Consider the following 16062-nt stretch of genomic DNA (forward strand, 5'->3'; position numbering starts at 1 on the left):
TTCCATGGTTTGTTTTTTGTGCAAGAAAGGGACTTTCGATTGCCAATCAGCTTGCCACAAGTTTGGTAAAATACTAAAGTAAATGTCCATATATTTACCTTTCTTTTCCCCAGGTAAGTATAGACATAGAGGTATGTGGCGTCTGAATGACGTGGCTGGTATAGTACTGTACCTGTACCTCATTCAGTGCTCCACTGCATTCTCTTTAACTACACCATTCTACCTGCCTTCTGTTTTTAATTGTATTTTTTTTAAGCATGCATCGAGAAGGGGAAAGGTTAAGAGTGTAGGTCAACCCTACTGGACAACGTGGTATATCTCGCTTTTGTCAAAGCAGTGTTTTAGTTGGCAAACCTCTTAGGCTCACAGCTCATCTTAAAATCCATTGTCACATGGTCTGCCCGGCCTAGACACCCAAGCTACTCCTCACTGATGATGCCCAACAAGGCTGAAACATGTCTAGGGATGCTTGTGGATGTGACCTAGAAGTTCGGGCTGGGCTGCCACTTTTGGGGTAGGACCAATCCTGATTTGCGTATGTCTTTCCACTTCAGTAATGGCTTGGCAGGCTGAAAAACGATGATCTGGAGGTTTCCAAGAGCTATGCCTGTGGTTATGATTAATTGAAAACCTTCCAGCCATCACCTTTTTGTTTGGCCCACGTCCGATCAGTGTCAAAGGTTTAGCTCTGGAGAGCTGACGTGGACCACGTCTAATAGATGTGTTGCAGTGTTGGGGCTAATTTTAGGCCACAGATCCACAGAACAGAGGCAATCAGCAAATGGGGAATCTTTAGTCGGTCAGTAATGCAGGGCGTTGGGGATCAAGCTCTAATCAAGATCATGGACACGAGACAGGCAGAAGAGGAGAATCTAAAATGAAGGTGGGCGACCTCTGGTTCTTTGTGATGGATGCATGTTCTAGAGCGTATCAGGTTCGCGTGGATAGACCTAAGGTCTCTGCAAGGCAGGTGTCCTTGTGAGATGATGATATGATATGATATGATAAGGCATTTGTAACGCGCCTATACACAAGTGTTTCAAGGCGCGACGAGGCAGGCGGGGGAACAAGGGGAGACAGACAACGATCTTACTATGCCAGGTGTCATTCAGCTCGCGCAAGTGCAAGGGTAGAGGGGAAGGGAAAAGTGCATGGGGGAAAGGGAGAGGGGAAAGTGCAGTACAGGGTTATTAGCATACAGCATACAGGATAAATAACAAGGGCCAGCTGGTGGCAAGTGCGAGGTAAGTGCAGACAAGTGCTGGGAAGGGGGGCTGTATGGATACAGACACAGTCCCGTAGTTCAGGGGTTGCCGTGGAGGCAGTGCAGGAGAGAGTGGCTGGGCCGAGAACGGTGAATGGCCCAGTTGCAGATTCAGTGCAGTTTCAGTAGTATTAGCAGGGGAGAGGGGGAGAGAAAGCGCAGGCAAAGAGGAAGGTTTTGAGGTGCTTCCGGAACCGGAGGTGGTTCTCCTCAAGTTTCAGGGAGGTAGGAAGGCTGTTCCAGAGGGAGGCCCCTGCAGTGGAAAGAGATCTGCCCCCAACTCGTTGTTTGGAGAAGCGGCTGACCCTGAGGGAGTTGGAGGCGGATGAGCGAAGAGCTCGAGAAGGAAGATATTTAGGAAGAGAGAGTTGAAGGTATTTTGGCCCAAGGCCCCAGGGAAAGTATGATGAGGAGACCTCTAAGTTAGGCACAAGATCTGGCCTTGTTAGCATTGCTTTAGCAGAAGTTACTGAAGGACCATCATTGCCGGCATAATTTGATTGCTATGCTTCAGTCCAAGAATAAGGCGGACACTGAGATTTTGCATTTTAGGTGACACTTTGCTAGTATCAGCTTCTTTTCTGAGCATCCGGATGGTGATTGTGTGTTCCATTGGGAGGGTCCATCATCTGCGGACCACAAAGCATGTATGAGCACTGTTACTAGGGGTGTCAGCACAGAGTGGCGGTCAAGGCTTATGCCTGTTCAATTACACAGCATTGTTACCGTTGAAGTGTTTAAAGTTATCGAGATATCTTATATGTGGGCCTCTGGGAGAGAGCTGGACTTGCTCAGTAGTCTTAGGCCAGGATCTGAGGTGGAGGGGGGTGTGCCATACTTTGCAATGTTGGGCAAAGGGTCACTCTTTTTTCAGGACAGCATCACTCCGTATGAGTATCTGAGCCTGGCACTTCATGAAGTTGTAATTTCGGTTATATATGATTTTTACGCTGAGAAAACCACTTGGTCCCTTTTTAACTAGCCATAAATAAAGGTTAAACTATTATCGCTAGAGCCTTTTCACTGCACCATATAACTACATACACTTAGGGCCTCATTACACGGTATTAGCGCCATGGTTCATGCCGGTAAAATACTGGCACCGCCTTGGTGGAAAGGGGAATTACCGCCCCATTGCAAGGTTGGCGGGGCGGTAATTCCCCCTTCCACCATCGCCCTTCCCCATTCCTATTTTTGCCCCATAGGGCTCTATGGGAATGGGGAAGGCGCTAATTACGGTACCGCAAATTGCGGTACCGTAATTAGCTCCACTGGTCCATTTGCGGTTTGGTTTTTAACGCCTGCAAAAAGCAGGCGTTAAATTCCCCAACCCGCAAAGGGACCTCGTAGTAAGGCGGTAAGGATTTACCGGTACCGGTAAACCCTTATCACCTACTGTGTAAAGAGGCCCTTAGTCTCACAATGCCATCAAGTGGATTTTGTATTAATACGTTACCATTTCATCAAAGGTTTCTACAGTTGTTTTTTAAATCTACCTAACCTAACATACATTCCACCTACACTTTACCTAAAAGTACCTATTAAAGGGGGTATACCCCCTGGCCCGCTTCTCTCCCTCAACAACCCATGAATCCTTCCTTAATCCCTCCTATACTTTCTTACTGTACCCTTTCTTTTTCTTTTTTCACATATAGATCAAACCTGCAATACTGCAATATTGGCTACATTTCATTATTTTTTCAACCTGTTGTTGTTTTTTAACCTCTTTTTTTAATGTATTATTTTTACCCCTTCCATTATTCTCTCTTGATTTTTTTCTGCAACATAATCACTGGTTACCGTAATTTCTACTCAGAGGGATACTGGCCTATTGTTCCTCCAGGTTACTAGCACAAACTACTATATCATTACTCCAAAAAAAAAAAAACGAGGAATATTAATCTGATAAGGATGTTTGTGCCATTTTAAATATATCGCTAAAAAGCAAGCTACAAAATAATCCCATATTTAACATTTCTCCAGTTCTTTACAATCTATATGGAAATACAAAATTCTGAATCCATATTTATTAGACTCTAATGAATAAAATCCACACAATATTGTATCATGCCAATGTGCAAAAATAGCTTCAGAAGGGTTTACACACTGCATATACAGTTTATACACAAAAGTAAAATTTCAAGGACCATGCGAAAGCACTGTCTGTCTAGATGTGGTGTCTAGTATATCTATACTAACTGAATGTGCAGTAGTCTATGCTGTCACCTCATCAAAAATACTATCGATCTGGAAATACACAAATCTTTATCCACTATTATTAAACTCTGATGAACACAATCTACAGAATATTGTTTTATATAAAAAATAACTTCAACATTGTTTACACACAATTTATGCACAAAAACAAGTCAAAGGACCATATGGAAAATCTAGCATAGGTAGTTTCTTGTCTACATATGCATACTGGCTGCACAATAATCTATATTGTATGTTTCTGTCCCTTTTGCTCATTTGTGATGGACATTCTTCAGGGGGAATACATCCTTTATTTATTCATTTTTCTTCATATTGGGCCTCATTAGGACCCAGGCGGACTTCGCGGTGCTAAATGCACCGCGAAGCATGGCGGAAAGCCGCCGATAGCGCCATGGGGGTTGGCGGATTTACCGCCCCATTCCGACCTCGGCGGAGCGGTAAATCCCCAATCCCCATTCTGCCCTTCCCCATTCCCATTTTTGCCCCATAGGGTATAATGGGAGTGGGGAAGGAGTTAATTACGCCACCGTAAAATACGGTGGCGTAATTAACAACGAGGTCCCGTAGCGCCATGGTTTTCTCCGCCTGGTAAAACCAGGCGGAAAAGGCCGCCATGGCGCTACGGGAACTCGTAGTATGGCGGAGAGGTACGCCATGCACTACGCTGGCGTAACACCCTCTCCGCCAGGGTCCTAATGAGGCCCATTGTGTTTTCATGTTTATGAAGGTATCTCTTTGGTGCATTATGCAAAATATTATTGTAGTGCTATGAAGTACAGCAAACCAAAGTCCCATTGTGTCTGTACAAAATATAACAAGATATATCCATATCAAATTCAGAAATTTCTATTAAAATCATTCTGAAAACAGGGGACTACATTTTCAAATACCTAAGAACTCTATTATTGTGTTCACTGGGATGTAGAAGGCATGCACTGGATCCAGCTCTTGCAGAGGTGGGCTCTAGAATGCTAGAGAAAGAGGAGGAGAGCTGGTTGAGAGAGGAGGAGGGCTCTGGCAGTTTACTGGGATGCATATGGAACAATAACCCATAAAGAAGAATTGCACCTACTGGCTCCTTGGTATATTTGGAAATATCTAGCATATAACAGTTGGCAATGAGCTTTACCAGCTTCAGATGGCAACGCCAAGCCCTTGATTTAGAATCCGCTCAGTAAAGAGTCCTCCGACCCTGAAACCCAACACATGGAACTCTAAAATGTAGGACTCTCTCATGAGTATAGACAAGACAAGGTACGTCCTTAAATATAATTAAAGGGCTTTGAAATAACTCTTCTACACAAGTGCAAAAACACACCTTATGAAGCATAACCGACCTGAAAGTTGATAGAGTGAGAGGACAGCACAAGGACATTTGAGGAAAGCACCTCAAACAAATGCAACTGCTCCTTTACGCACTATGCCCTATTACTCAGAAACCACTGAAGCCATCCCCTGTACTTTGCAGGAGACCCTCTGTCAACGATTAACACAGCAGTGGGTGCACGACTTAAACAAAAAAAAAGAAAAAAACAATGAAAACTGAAGTGCAGTACAATAATGTGCACCATAGAGGAATAAACAGATCTACACAAAGGAGGAGACACATCTGAATGTATACAACCTCAATAAATGGGCAGTGAGTTTAACCTAACAGTATACCACAAGCAAAAAATAAAATGCAACACTTAAACCCTCCACCCACATTTTTGCAAAGTCCAGATCAACCACCCATGCCCTAGAGAAGATAAAAAGCCAAATTCGACGCATATCTTCAGGCAATCTATGGAATCAGACTATCGGCTGCAAGGAAAAAAGCTATATTCATGCACGATTTCGGATCGGAATGGCAGGAGGTATGTAGAAAACGTCCTCGCATACTGGAAGCTCAGGAAGGTGAGGGGCTGAATGTATATGAACAAGTCATGGCTAGGATGGGTAGATAATATATAAAGAAAGACATTCCTTCTACACAAACAATCAATTACTCCGAGAGTCGATAATTGAATCCCTAGAAGCATGCAGTGGGATAGCAACTGTTAGGTACGAATTAGTGCAGTGAAACTGGTGTGGGATTACACAAGTCTTATCTCTTGGTATTAGGTAACCCACCTTTTAATATAGGCCTGTACTACACAAGTTGGTAGAGTGACTGAGCAGCCAGGCTTATCTTAAGAGGGGTAATGTGAGCTGTACAATGAAATCAGTAAATACAAGTATCCAATGAAACACTTACACACTTAAACTTATATAATACATTATTTATTAAATACAAAAAGGGAACAACAAAGCAGATGAGTAATTCATTCATATGTTACACATGTTCCAGCACCCACATGGGACGTTTTGAGGTCAGTATAACATTTATATAGTATAACCTTTGCAATATTGAGTTTCTCAGGAAGGAAAAGTTAGGGCTAGAACAGAACAGACTGGTGGGTTGTAAGAACAGTTAGATGCTCCCAAAAGGATGCAGGCAGTCTATTATCCCAGCATTAAAGTGTTCAAAATTTAAGACCTTTAAGGGAACAAGCACTGCTGTTGACGAGGAGAGGTAATTACTGACGGGCCCATTGGTCAGCACTCACCCTCGAAAACTCTAGACTTGTGGTTCTGTCATGAATGCGGCCCACCGCAGCTGGCCACAGGTACATGGTCACAAGCAGGGTTAGTCCAGGGGATCGAGACTTGTGGTTGGGTCATGAATGCGGCCCACCGCAGCTGGCCACAGGTTCTTTGTCACAAGCAGGGTTAGTCCAGAGGATCTAGACTTGTGGTTCTGTCATGAATGCGGCCCACCGCAACTTGGCAAAGGTTCTCGGTCACAAGCAGGGTTAGTCCAGAGGATCTAGACTTGTTGTTGGGTTATGAATGCGGCCCATCGCAGCTGGCCACAGGTTCTCGTTCACAAGCAGGGTTAGTCCAGAGGATCTAGACTTGTGGTTGGGTCATGAATGCGGCCCATCGCAGCTGGCCACAGGTTCTCAGTCACAAGCAGGGTTAGTCCAGAGGATCTAGACTTGTGGTTCTGTCATGAATGCGGCCCACCGCAACTGTCCACAGGGTCTCGGCCACAAGCAGGGTCACAAGCAGTGTTATTCCAGAGGATCTGTGTTATATTTTTGTATTTTATATTTCTTAATAGAAGGGTACAGAAATCCATCAAGAGAAGATACTTATACACTTAAAAAATCTCATAAGACCTTTATTAAAGTGTCAGATGTTAAACGACAATAAAGGGAAAAAGCAAAGATAACGATGACTACAACAGATCCACAGGTTTAAACTTAAGTGCAGATGCATTATTTATAAGGCCTTCTGGTACAGTCAACCTTGCTCCAATCACCCATAAAAAGGCCCAAGTAATGCAATCAAACTCTTTCTCTGCTCTATCGAGCAGGCACTGGGCCAGCTGCGGTTACGATTGAACAGAGTTATCTATAACTACCACTGACAAGTTGGTATTTTAGGCACAGTCTGGACTTCCCTGCACCAATCTATTCACTGCATCCGCCCATCAGGCAGCATCTAATTTAGCATAGATTAGTCCGTCCCCTTTCATTAATGGGACAGGCCAATGTGATATTGTAAACTCTGAGTTCCTGCCAGTATTTGAGAAAATTCCTATTTCAGAACAGGCATATGATTTAGGAGTTTGATCCTAACACAGCCTGAAATAAAGTCATAAAACCATTGACACAACTCTATAGGGTATCCTGCCCTCCCTGGTAGCCTTCCTTGAAAAGATTGGTTTGCCTAAAAGATTTATTCAAATGTGTAGTGGATCTCTGAATTCTATCACTGGCTTTCAAGAATATTGGAAACCCCTCTGAAAGAGCACCCATGGAATCCAGGATCTGGTCCTTGTTTACCCGTGGCCTTCTGTATGTGAGTTAGCATAAAACGACAGAAATGCCTGTGCAATCTCTTTCCATCGATTACCCATTTTCCTCAGTCACCAATAAGAGCAATTATCTTAGATTAGGCTTCTAGTTTGGAAGTGAAAAGGTTTTTCCCTATTAGATCTGACCAATCAAGTATTTGCCATCATTGACTATTCACCTTGTATTCAATTTCAACTAGAATATAGGCAAAATATCAAATTATAATGACAATAATTCATCTTGCTCTCTCCCCGGTGGTCACTTATTTTCCAACAATGTTCTGTGCTCAACTTCAAAAATCTTAAATTCATGTAAAATGCTACTGAAATCAATAATTTGTCCTTGCATTTTCTTATCAAGAAGGATGCAGTAATGCCTCAAACATACAAAATACACCTTCTGACAATCCCATTGTATAGAGGGCCTTATAGCTCCCACAGAAATCATCAATACGTTTCCAGATCTTTTTTCCATCCATTCAATGAATTCCGGTTTAGCTCACAATTTACAATTGAAAGTCCACATGGGACGCACACCAGGAACCCCACTATCTTTCAATGTAATGTAAACTAGAGCATGATGGGAGATCATATGCCAGAGTGGTCTGTCTCAGAATTTAGAGATACATGTCGAGAGATCAAAAAGAAAATTGATTCACAAATAGTTTGAGGCAGAAGAGAGAGAAGAATATTTCTTTTCTAAATGGATATTTTCATCCACCAAGAATCAATCTATTTAATAGCAAGTTCCACATGCTCCAACGAGTGACATGTCTGGCAGGAAGCTGACATTGATGAGTGATAGATCAAAGGATGACAATTGAAATGACCCCTATTTAGAACTGGCTATGCCCAGATAGCTAGTATACTCATGACCTCCTGAGAAATTACAGGGTTGTTACCATTTGGTGCATAAATTGATGAACCCCTAAATGGTACCTCCATATCATAATATAGCGAATACCTAGCTGCCCTAAATGGCCTGGGAGCTTCCATTACGTCTATGTATGGTTTGGGGTCTGCAACCTTTGGCTGGCTATCTAGATGTTTTCAACTCCAACTCCAATGAACCCCTGCAGCAACGTCAGTGACCATGGGCATTGTAGTCCAAAACATCTGGAGAGCCATAGGGTGCAGTAGCCTGCATTATATATTAAGATTGCTGCCCCCCCACCCTTCATCGTACAGTTAGAAAGTTTTGACTTTACAAAGACAGCCACCCTGATCATATCAACGAGACCAATATAGGCATGAAAAGGTTACACGTCTAAAAGTCAATACATTCCAAACAGTCTACCCCTATACAAAAGAACTCAAAAGCTGGAATCACTACAATACCAGAAATAATAGTTGCTAATATAGCCACACACAAATAAACTAAATTCCCAGAAAAGCCCTCTGCTTAATCCTTCTATACATGGTTTCCTCTCCACTACATTTGTCCCCTTACCACTTGTATGCTGCTTTTCACCCACCTATGTGCCCCTTCCCTTCACAGATGCCAAGCCAGTCCAGAGGCTCACCAATGTAGCCTTACCATGCAGTTGCATGGCAGAGCATCAATATTACTCCTTGAAGAGTTGACTTTTCAAGTAAGCAAGCAGCCAGCCTAATGTTAAACTGTTCTAAAGATGGTAATCATAATGACAGGGCATAGGTAGTTCTGCAATAATATGTCCAAAACATCTAAATATAAACAACTAAGCAATAAACCCTGAGCTGTGGGGGCATTACCACTTCATGTAACGCCCTTGGACCATAGTTACAGGCTTGAGTGAAGCGGTAACCCCCCTCTTCCCCCAAGTGAGGGGCTTATTGCTATTAGTACCCCAGCAGGTAAGACTGGGGTACTGATAATGTCTTTCTTAAGTTGCAAGACGCCTGCCGCATCTAGCAAATGAAAACATAATAAGAAAATGGCCGCCACAGAACAGGAATAAGGGACTTTACGAAAAAACTAAGAAAATGTAAACATAAAAGATGGCCAACAGGGAACAGGGAGCAGGGACTACACGTAGTCCCTTCTCCCTTTCCATGGCAGCCAGGACGCATTTTCAACCGGCCCGACAAAGCATTTGTCAGGCTGGTAACGACCCGACGAGGGCCGATGAGTTTGCTTGTAACATGCTCATTGTCCCATGCCGGGTACTAATAGGCAATAATATGGCAAGATGAATACAAATATGGGTAGTACTTCAATTACCCTTTAGGGTAAGGATGATATATTTTCTCCTGTTGATTCAAGGAACAGCACAAGGGTTTAACTCTGATTTGTCTGAATAGGCAGAACATCGGGGCACAGTCTTTCCCTGTTTTTATTGTGCATTTGCCCATTCCGATTGCCTCATGCAAAGGGAATGGCAGATCTGGAGAGGGGATTCTGCACCTGTGAAGTATAGTTCTCCAGGGGACTGGGAATCCTGAGCCAAAGAAAACATTCTGATTCCCCTAGGACTAAAGGACTTCCACAAAAGATTCCCAGATCATGTGGTGTAGAGCCCACACTATGCATGGCCTTTCTAAGCAATCTTGCCAGGATCCCTGATTTTTGGGCCCTTCTGAGCACGCATGCAATTAATCCCTGATGCACCCCCTGCATATGAGGGGTGTTAGGGAGATTTCTCACACACATGCTAAATTCCCTCTACCTTAGAGCTCTCCAGCTCTTTTGCTATATTTTTGGGCTTTGAACTTTTCATTTTCAATGTGTTTTACTTTATGCTCATGGACTATGGAGTCTCACCCACCCCATAGGCATCATCTTTTTACTGTGTGTATGAAAATAGCCTTTGGTTCCAGTTGAGGCTATGGTGGTAGCCTCAAACTCAAACCCGGTAATCCACTTTTATTTTAACTTGGTTCGGGTCGAGTTTCTTTGCCATATCTTTTTGTAAAGGTCTTTCTAGTGTTTTACTCTGTGCGCCAAACCAGGTTTGGTTCCTTCTTTCACCGTCCCTTTGGCGGGCTTCTGCACAGAAGCCCTCCTTAGGCGCCTGTGTGTCTGGGTGGACAGGATGTGAGGGAGGGGTTTGAGGCCCCCTGCACAGGGTCTCCTTGGAGACCCAAGTCACACTCTTGTTTGATTGGCTAGGTAGCTGCCCTGCCAGGATACCCACCCTGCTGTGTGATTGACAGCCAGGCTGTGTGAATGGGGGATTTGGTGCATAAAAAGCCTGTCTCTGGGACTGGAAGGCAGAATCGCCACTGGATCGAGAGAACCAAATAGAAGCTGAAGGAAGATGACTGCTGCAACTACTGGACACCCGGTGAAGCCCTGCTGCAGGTCCGAATCGCCTGAAACTTCGACGACAGAGGAGATCTGCAAGGAATCTTCTTCCGTTGAGCTTGGTGGGGACAACCAGCTCGCCAAACACCAGACACTGGTCCTCATCCTGGTCGAATTTACGGTGCATCGCTGCAGTAGATCGGAAAGCCAGTGGGAAGAGAACCAGTTTGGGTATTAAGGAGCACACCTTTTATTCGTCGTTTTCCTCCGCTGCTGGCTACTTCCCTGGGCAGTGCAGGACCCCCCAGCCGTCCTCCTTCTTGTCACCACGACGGAAGCTTCAGGAACCCCGAGCCTGCAGGAACTGCCAGGAACAACTGATTCAGCTACAGCATTCTTCTTCTTTAAAGGTACTGTGCAAATTCGGTCATTCGTTCCGTCCGACCGCAGTGAAAGCGCAGGAAATCTTTTGCCTCTCCAAAGGCTTGTCCTTCTCATCTCCTTTAAGTAACTTTTCCTCTGACCAACTTTGTTTGAAACTCTTGGCAAAGACTTAACCGTGAACTACTTTGAAGTGTGATCCTCTGCAAAGACTCTGACTCCTTAACATTGGCCCAGACCTATTGACTTGAATCCTAGTTGTAGTAGCCTTTTCTAGATTGCCCTGCCTATAACTTGTTGGTGCTATTGATTTTGGATAACCTTGTCTTTTCTCCCTTTTAAATAGCTGGAGTGCCATTTTGGTCACACTTCATTTTGAGCTTAACTTGTCCAGAATTGATTGGGTGTTGTAGTATATCAAGATTGTGATTTTCTGCTGCTTTGTGATAGTGAACTGTTTTATAAATGATGGTGTAAATAAATATATATTCTTTTACTCAGAAACCTTGAATCAGTGTTTGTTTGAACCATAGTGATTGGTGTCCTTTGTGTAATCTCTTGTACTGCTCACTTTACTCTTGAGATAAGTCTGGCTGCTCAGCCACTGCTACCACATAATGGTGTAGTACAGGCTTGTACCAAAGGTGACATTGTACTTACACTTGTAGTCTTAATTGTGTGTAGTGTTCCCAAAGTGTAAGGCACATGATTCTGCCTAACACGGGACAGACCAGATACGAGGCAAACATGTTGAACAAGCAGACTCACCATGTCTAAGGCCACTATGTTTTAGTGGAGGTCCTTTTGGTCTGGAAACCAATGGTACAGAGGTCTGGAAGTGCTTTGCTTTCAGGGTGCCCTGTTAGGTGCTGCTTGGTTTGGATCAATGGGAAGCTATTTTGGGGACCAAAACACCAAAGTGGGTCAATTTGCATGAAATGCCTATAGAAGTAGTCACATGCTCATACCAGATCCGGGTTTGCTTGTGTTGAAAAAGGCTTGGGTGGATAAAATTACTCCGCATGAGAGCAAGTATTATTATCGAGTGAGAGGTCCTCTGATTGACGGGACAACAATCTCTCTCATTTTGTTGTTGGGCAAAGATTGCTTAGCCGGAGTCACTTCAATGCAGTGTCTATGGACATATTCAGAGCTCCAGAAATACCCAATGGGTGCTATTGATCATGAGATTAATAGTTGACAAAAACGATTTGGGTGGTAAAAGGTGCTGTGAGGGGCTAAGGCCGGATATCCGGTCCCCAGATTGGCCACTGATTCCAGGGTTATCCAAACATGTTTTGCCATCCCCGGCTGGACTCCACCAAAATCTCAGTATTGGCACTCACATGTCTTTATAGGTTTTTCAAACTTGTTTAGATTCTTTCCCTCAGTCTTCTCCAGGACTCCTGGACAAGATCATTAGTTGTTTAGGACTCATAGCCATTGCGACTATGGCGCAGGACTAGTGCTGACCCATCCATCCATAGCTGAGAGCATAGCTCAGGGGAAACGCGTGTGCATTCTAAGAAAGACAACACAAAGCAATCCCAGTCCTGTGCTTAGAGATTGGTCCCCAATATTAAGGATGTTATCATTTAATTAAAGGTCTTGACACCAAATTACATCTTGCGCAGGATGTATCTAGCGATACTTGTTCCTAATTTGTTATCCCTCTTGGTTTTCGTATGAGCCCCTGGAGTTGTTATGTCTGGGCCTCTAGCTGCTTAAAGAAGAGGTATTCAAGCAGATCCTCCATAATTCGGCTGTTCAATTCTCTAATGTCTCCTGACCACATGCTCGAGTTGCCCATAAATTTTCCAACCAATTTTCCCTTGAGCCCTTTGCATCACGAGCAAGCACAAGCTGAGTGTGCTTTGTCTCTCCATTTTCTATTAATAACCCACTAATAATAATTTACTGAAAGATTGTTTGCTTTAAAAGGCCCAGTAAAATAGGGACAGGTACATATTTTCAACATGTATCCACAATACACTATGCTCTTTACCGGTGCCAGTTAGTTTGTTTTGTTTTATTGTAAATATGATAGTAAATAAGTGAATTCGAAATGCAACATATGCAATCACCTTGTAATGATTGAAAACCATGTTACTTACAAGTCCACCTGCAAAGCTTTTCTCCCTGAACACCTCCTGAGTGATCCCAGGTCTTAAATGCCTCCAAGAGTGTGTGTTCTATATAATCCGGCGTGTAGATTGCATGTGTGTCCGGTTGTACCAATGCTGCCAGGTGACAGATCAATGAGCCATGTTTTTATTTGTAGGCCACGTGGTACATTTTTGCAGGGAAAACCTACAGCAGGGGGTCTGCAACCTGTGGCCCTCTAGATGAGTTGGACAATGATGTATATGATCCCTCACCATTGGTCATGCTAGGTGGGGCTGATGGGACTTACAGCCCATAACACGTGGAGACCCCAATGTTACTGACCCCAGAATTGTGTCCTTTTTTTATGCCAAGGTCTGAATGCTTTTCTTGTACCTTGCTAGGTGATGGATTTTCCTGCGTTGATGTGAATGAGTGCAATAGTACAACACTCTGCAGTAGCTATGCGACGTGCACGAACACCGCTGGTAGTTACACCTGCGCGTGTAACCCGGGATACCAAGGTAACTCAAGCAGGACTCTCTCTGTTTTCCTGACACTGTCCTGTATTAGTGCACACGGGATTATAAATGTTATTTATGATATTTTATTATGGCTTTTCAAACCAAGAGTACAATTAGTGTATGCACACCGTTAGGTTTAGAATGTGTATATGCAAGAGTTAATTCTCCTCAAACACACACAAACACACACAGTCACCCATGCACATAGTTACTGCACATCTTATGTTTGACTTACGTAGCCATAGTACAGGATACGGAGGGGCACAGGGACAGGCCAGGCTGTATACCCGAGCTGGCGATCTGAATCCACCCCACACAATATTGGGCACCATTTCCTTCTTATTGGGGCAGCATGGCCCAGCTGTGCTGGTGCCACCTGCGGCACTTGTCTATTCATGCCATTCCCTTGGCCTTGAGGAAAGTGCAAACAGGTGCCTTAATTTGCTGCTGAGGACTTTGGACGCCACATGTGCTTCCCAAGTCTGCTGACTACTACTGAATCTGCAACCTTGTCACTGCTAAGCCATTCACAACCCCAGGGGCGTGGCTGGGAGTTGGGGGGGCTCTATAGCCAGGGTCTTTTGGTTGTAGCCCCGGATAGAAGCTCAGGGGCTAGCAAAGGGCTATCTAGACCGAGTACCGACATTCCCAACATTAGCGTAGCCCCGGATCTTTTCCAGACATAGCAACACCTCTGTACAAGCCACTCACCCATCTTTGTGCAGGAATTAGACCTTCTCTGAAGGTGAAATATACAAGTTGGCCTCCGAATATGCCTGAAGCTTTTGCACATTGATAGCTGCTTCATACTGTCCACCCCATTCCGGCTGGCCCCTCAAGAAATAGGACCACTCAGAATGCTGCTACTGCTCCAAAGACTACAGGTTTTAATTTACATACACTTGGAGCTATCTTATAGATCAACATAAATCAGTTTAGGATGTGATTATGTCAAGGCAACCCACTTCTGAGTTTTCCAATTCCCGTGGGATTGCATCATTTCCATAATTTGTGCCTTGGTAATACACCTGAAATAAACAAGCTCAAGCTGTGGAAATCAGTGGATGAGTGGCAGCGGCCATCATTTCATTTCACATCTCCACTGTGTGCTTGTGTGCAATGCACAGATCATCAATAATTCACCAGATGCATATTGTGAGGAGCCCACAATCGGGCATGCATGTCAGGCTTTGGGAATGTTCTACTCCATCGCCTCCAGGTATGTTGCCGCTTCACCATACAGTCAACACCTCACATCCAAGCATTGCATTCTGGGGACCAATTTCCAAAATTCTCCATTCTATAGTGTTTACCCCCAAGGATGCAAAACCTGTAAAGCCATGTATCACAGCACCCATCTTTATTTTGACAGCGCAGATTGGAGAATTCCCGTAACAATGCACATGTCCAAATAGTGTTTCAAAATGTACAAACATGTGTGAGACTTGCTTTGCCATGGTAGATCAGTTCACAATGACTTCGACGCAATGTTCTCTTGACTTTCATTAGGCAACGGAACATCCTGTGATGATGTGGACGAGTGCAGCAGACCCAACCTGTGCAGCCAAACTGCCGTCTGCACCAACACCCAGGGAAGTTACATGTGCAGCTGCAAACCTGGATTCCAAGGTAAGTCCACACTGGTTCCCCGTTGCTTGTATCAGGTGTTTTCTGCCTCTGTTGTGTCTCAATATCAAATGATTATGTCCTATCCTTGCCTCTTCCGTATGAACTAGACATGCAAGCATGACCGATAGCACATATTCCTTGCGAGTATCAACATGTCATGGTCCATCTTCACTAAAGTTAGTCAAAGCAACGTTTTCTGTGTGAGCTAATATTAATAATCATTTATAATTGGTTATTTATAAAACACTTAAGACCCAGAGGTTTCTAAGCGCGGACCCGGGATCGAACCTGTGTGTCTCTGCAACGTCCTACCTCCACGGCGAGCACATTGCTCCTGAGCTATCCTCCCGATCCTCTGCAGATGAGAAAAACTTTAAACCCGTAGAGATACGCCTGAAGTCCCATTCCTGAAACTTCAAGGAAACAGGAACACTGTCACCTTAATCAGTTCACTGGGTTCAATTACTTGTACATAGATGCTGTAACATCAGAAATAAAACAGTGTGCTATGGCTTAAGCTGGCCTCACAGCAGTATTGCTCCAACTGTAAAAAGCGCCTTAAAATAAAAAAGGAATATGTCGACACCTTTCATGAAAACATTTGCCAACTTGAGGAATATGTTCCATGGTTTGTTTTTTGTGCAAGAAAGGGACTTTCGATTGCCAATCAGCTTGCGACAAGTTTGGTAAAATACTAAAGTAAATGTCCATATATTTACCTTTCTTTTCCCCAGGTAAGTATAGACATAGAGGTATGTGACGTCTGAATGACGTGGCTGGTATAGTACTGTACCTGTACCTCATTCAGTGCTCCGCTGCATTCTCTTTAACTACA

General features: G+C 43.9%; 1 protein-coding gene across 1 annotated transcript in view; it reads left to right on the top strand.

Annotated features, from left to right (window-relative positions):
- LOC138492812 (mucin-4-like) overlaps positions 1–16062 on the top strand; it is a 223544-nt gene that overhangs the window by 151794 nt on the left and 55688 nt on the right. Inside the window, exons 22-23 of the mRNA XM_069620165.1 lie at positions 13479–13598; positions 15108–15227. Of these exons, the coding sequence (XP_069476266.1) occupies positions 13479–13598; positions 15108–15227 (240 nt within the window). The remainder of the gene's footprint in view (positions 1–13478; positions 13599–15107; positions 15228–16062) is intronic.

Source organism: Ambystoma mexicanum, chromosome 10 (genome assembly GCF_040938575.1).
Source record: "Ambystoma mexicanum isolate Mex_15411 chromosome 10, UKY_AmexF1_1, whole genome shotgun sequence".
NCBI lineage: Eukaryota > Metazoa > Chordata > Amphibia > Caudata > Ambystomatidae > Ambystoma > Ambystoma mexicanum.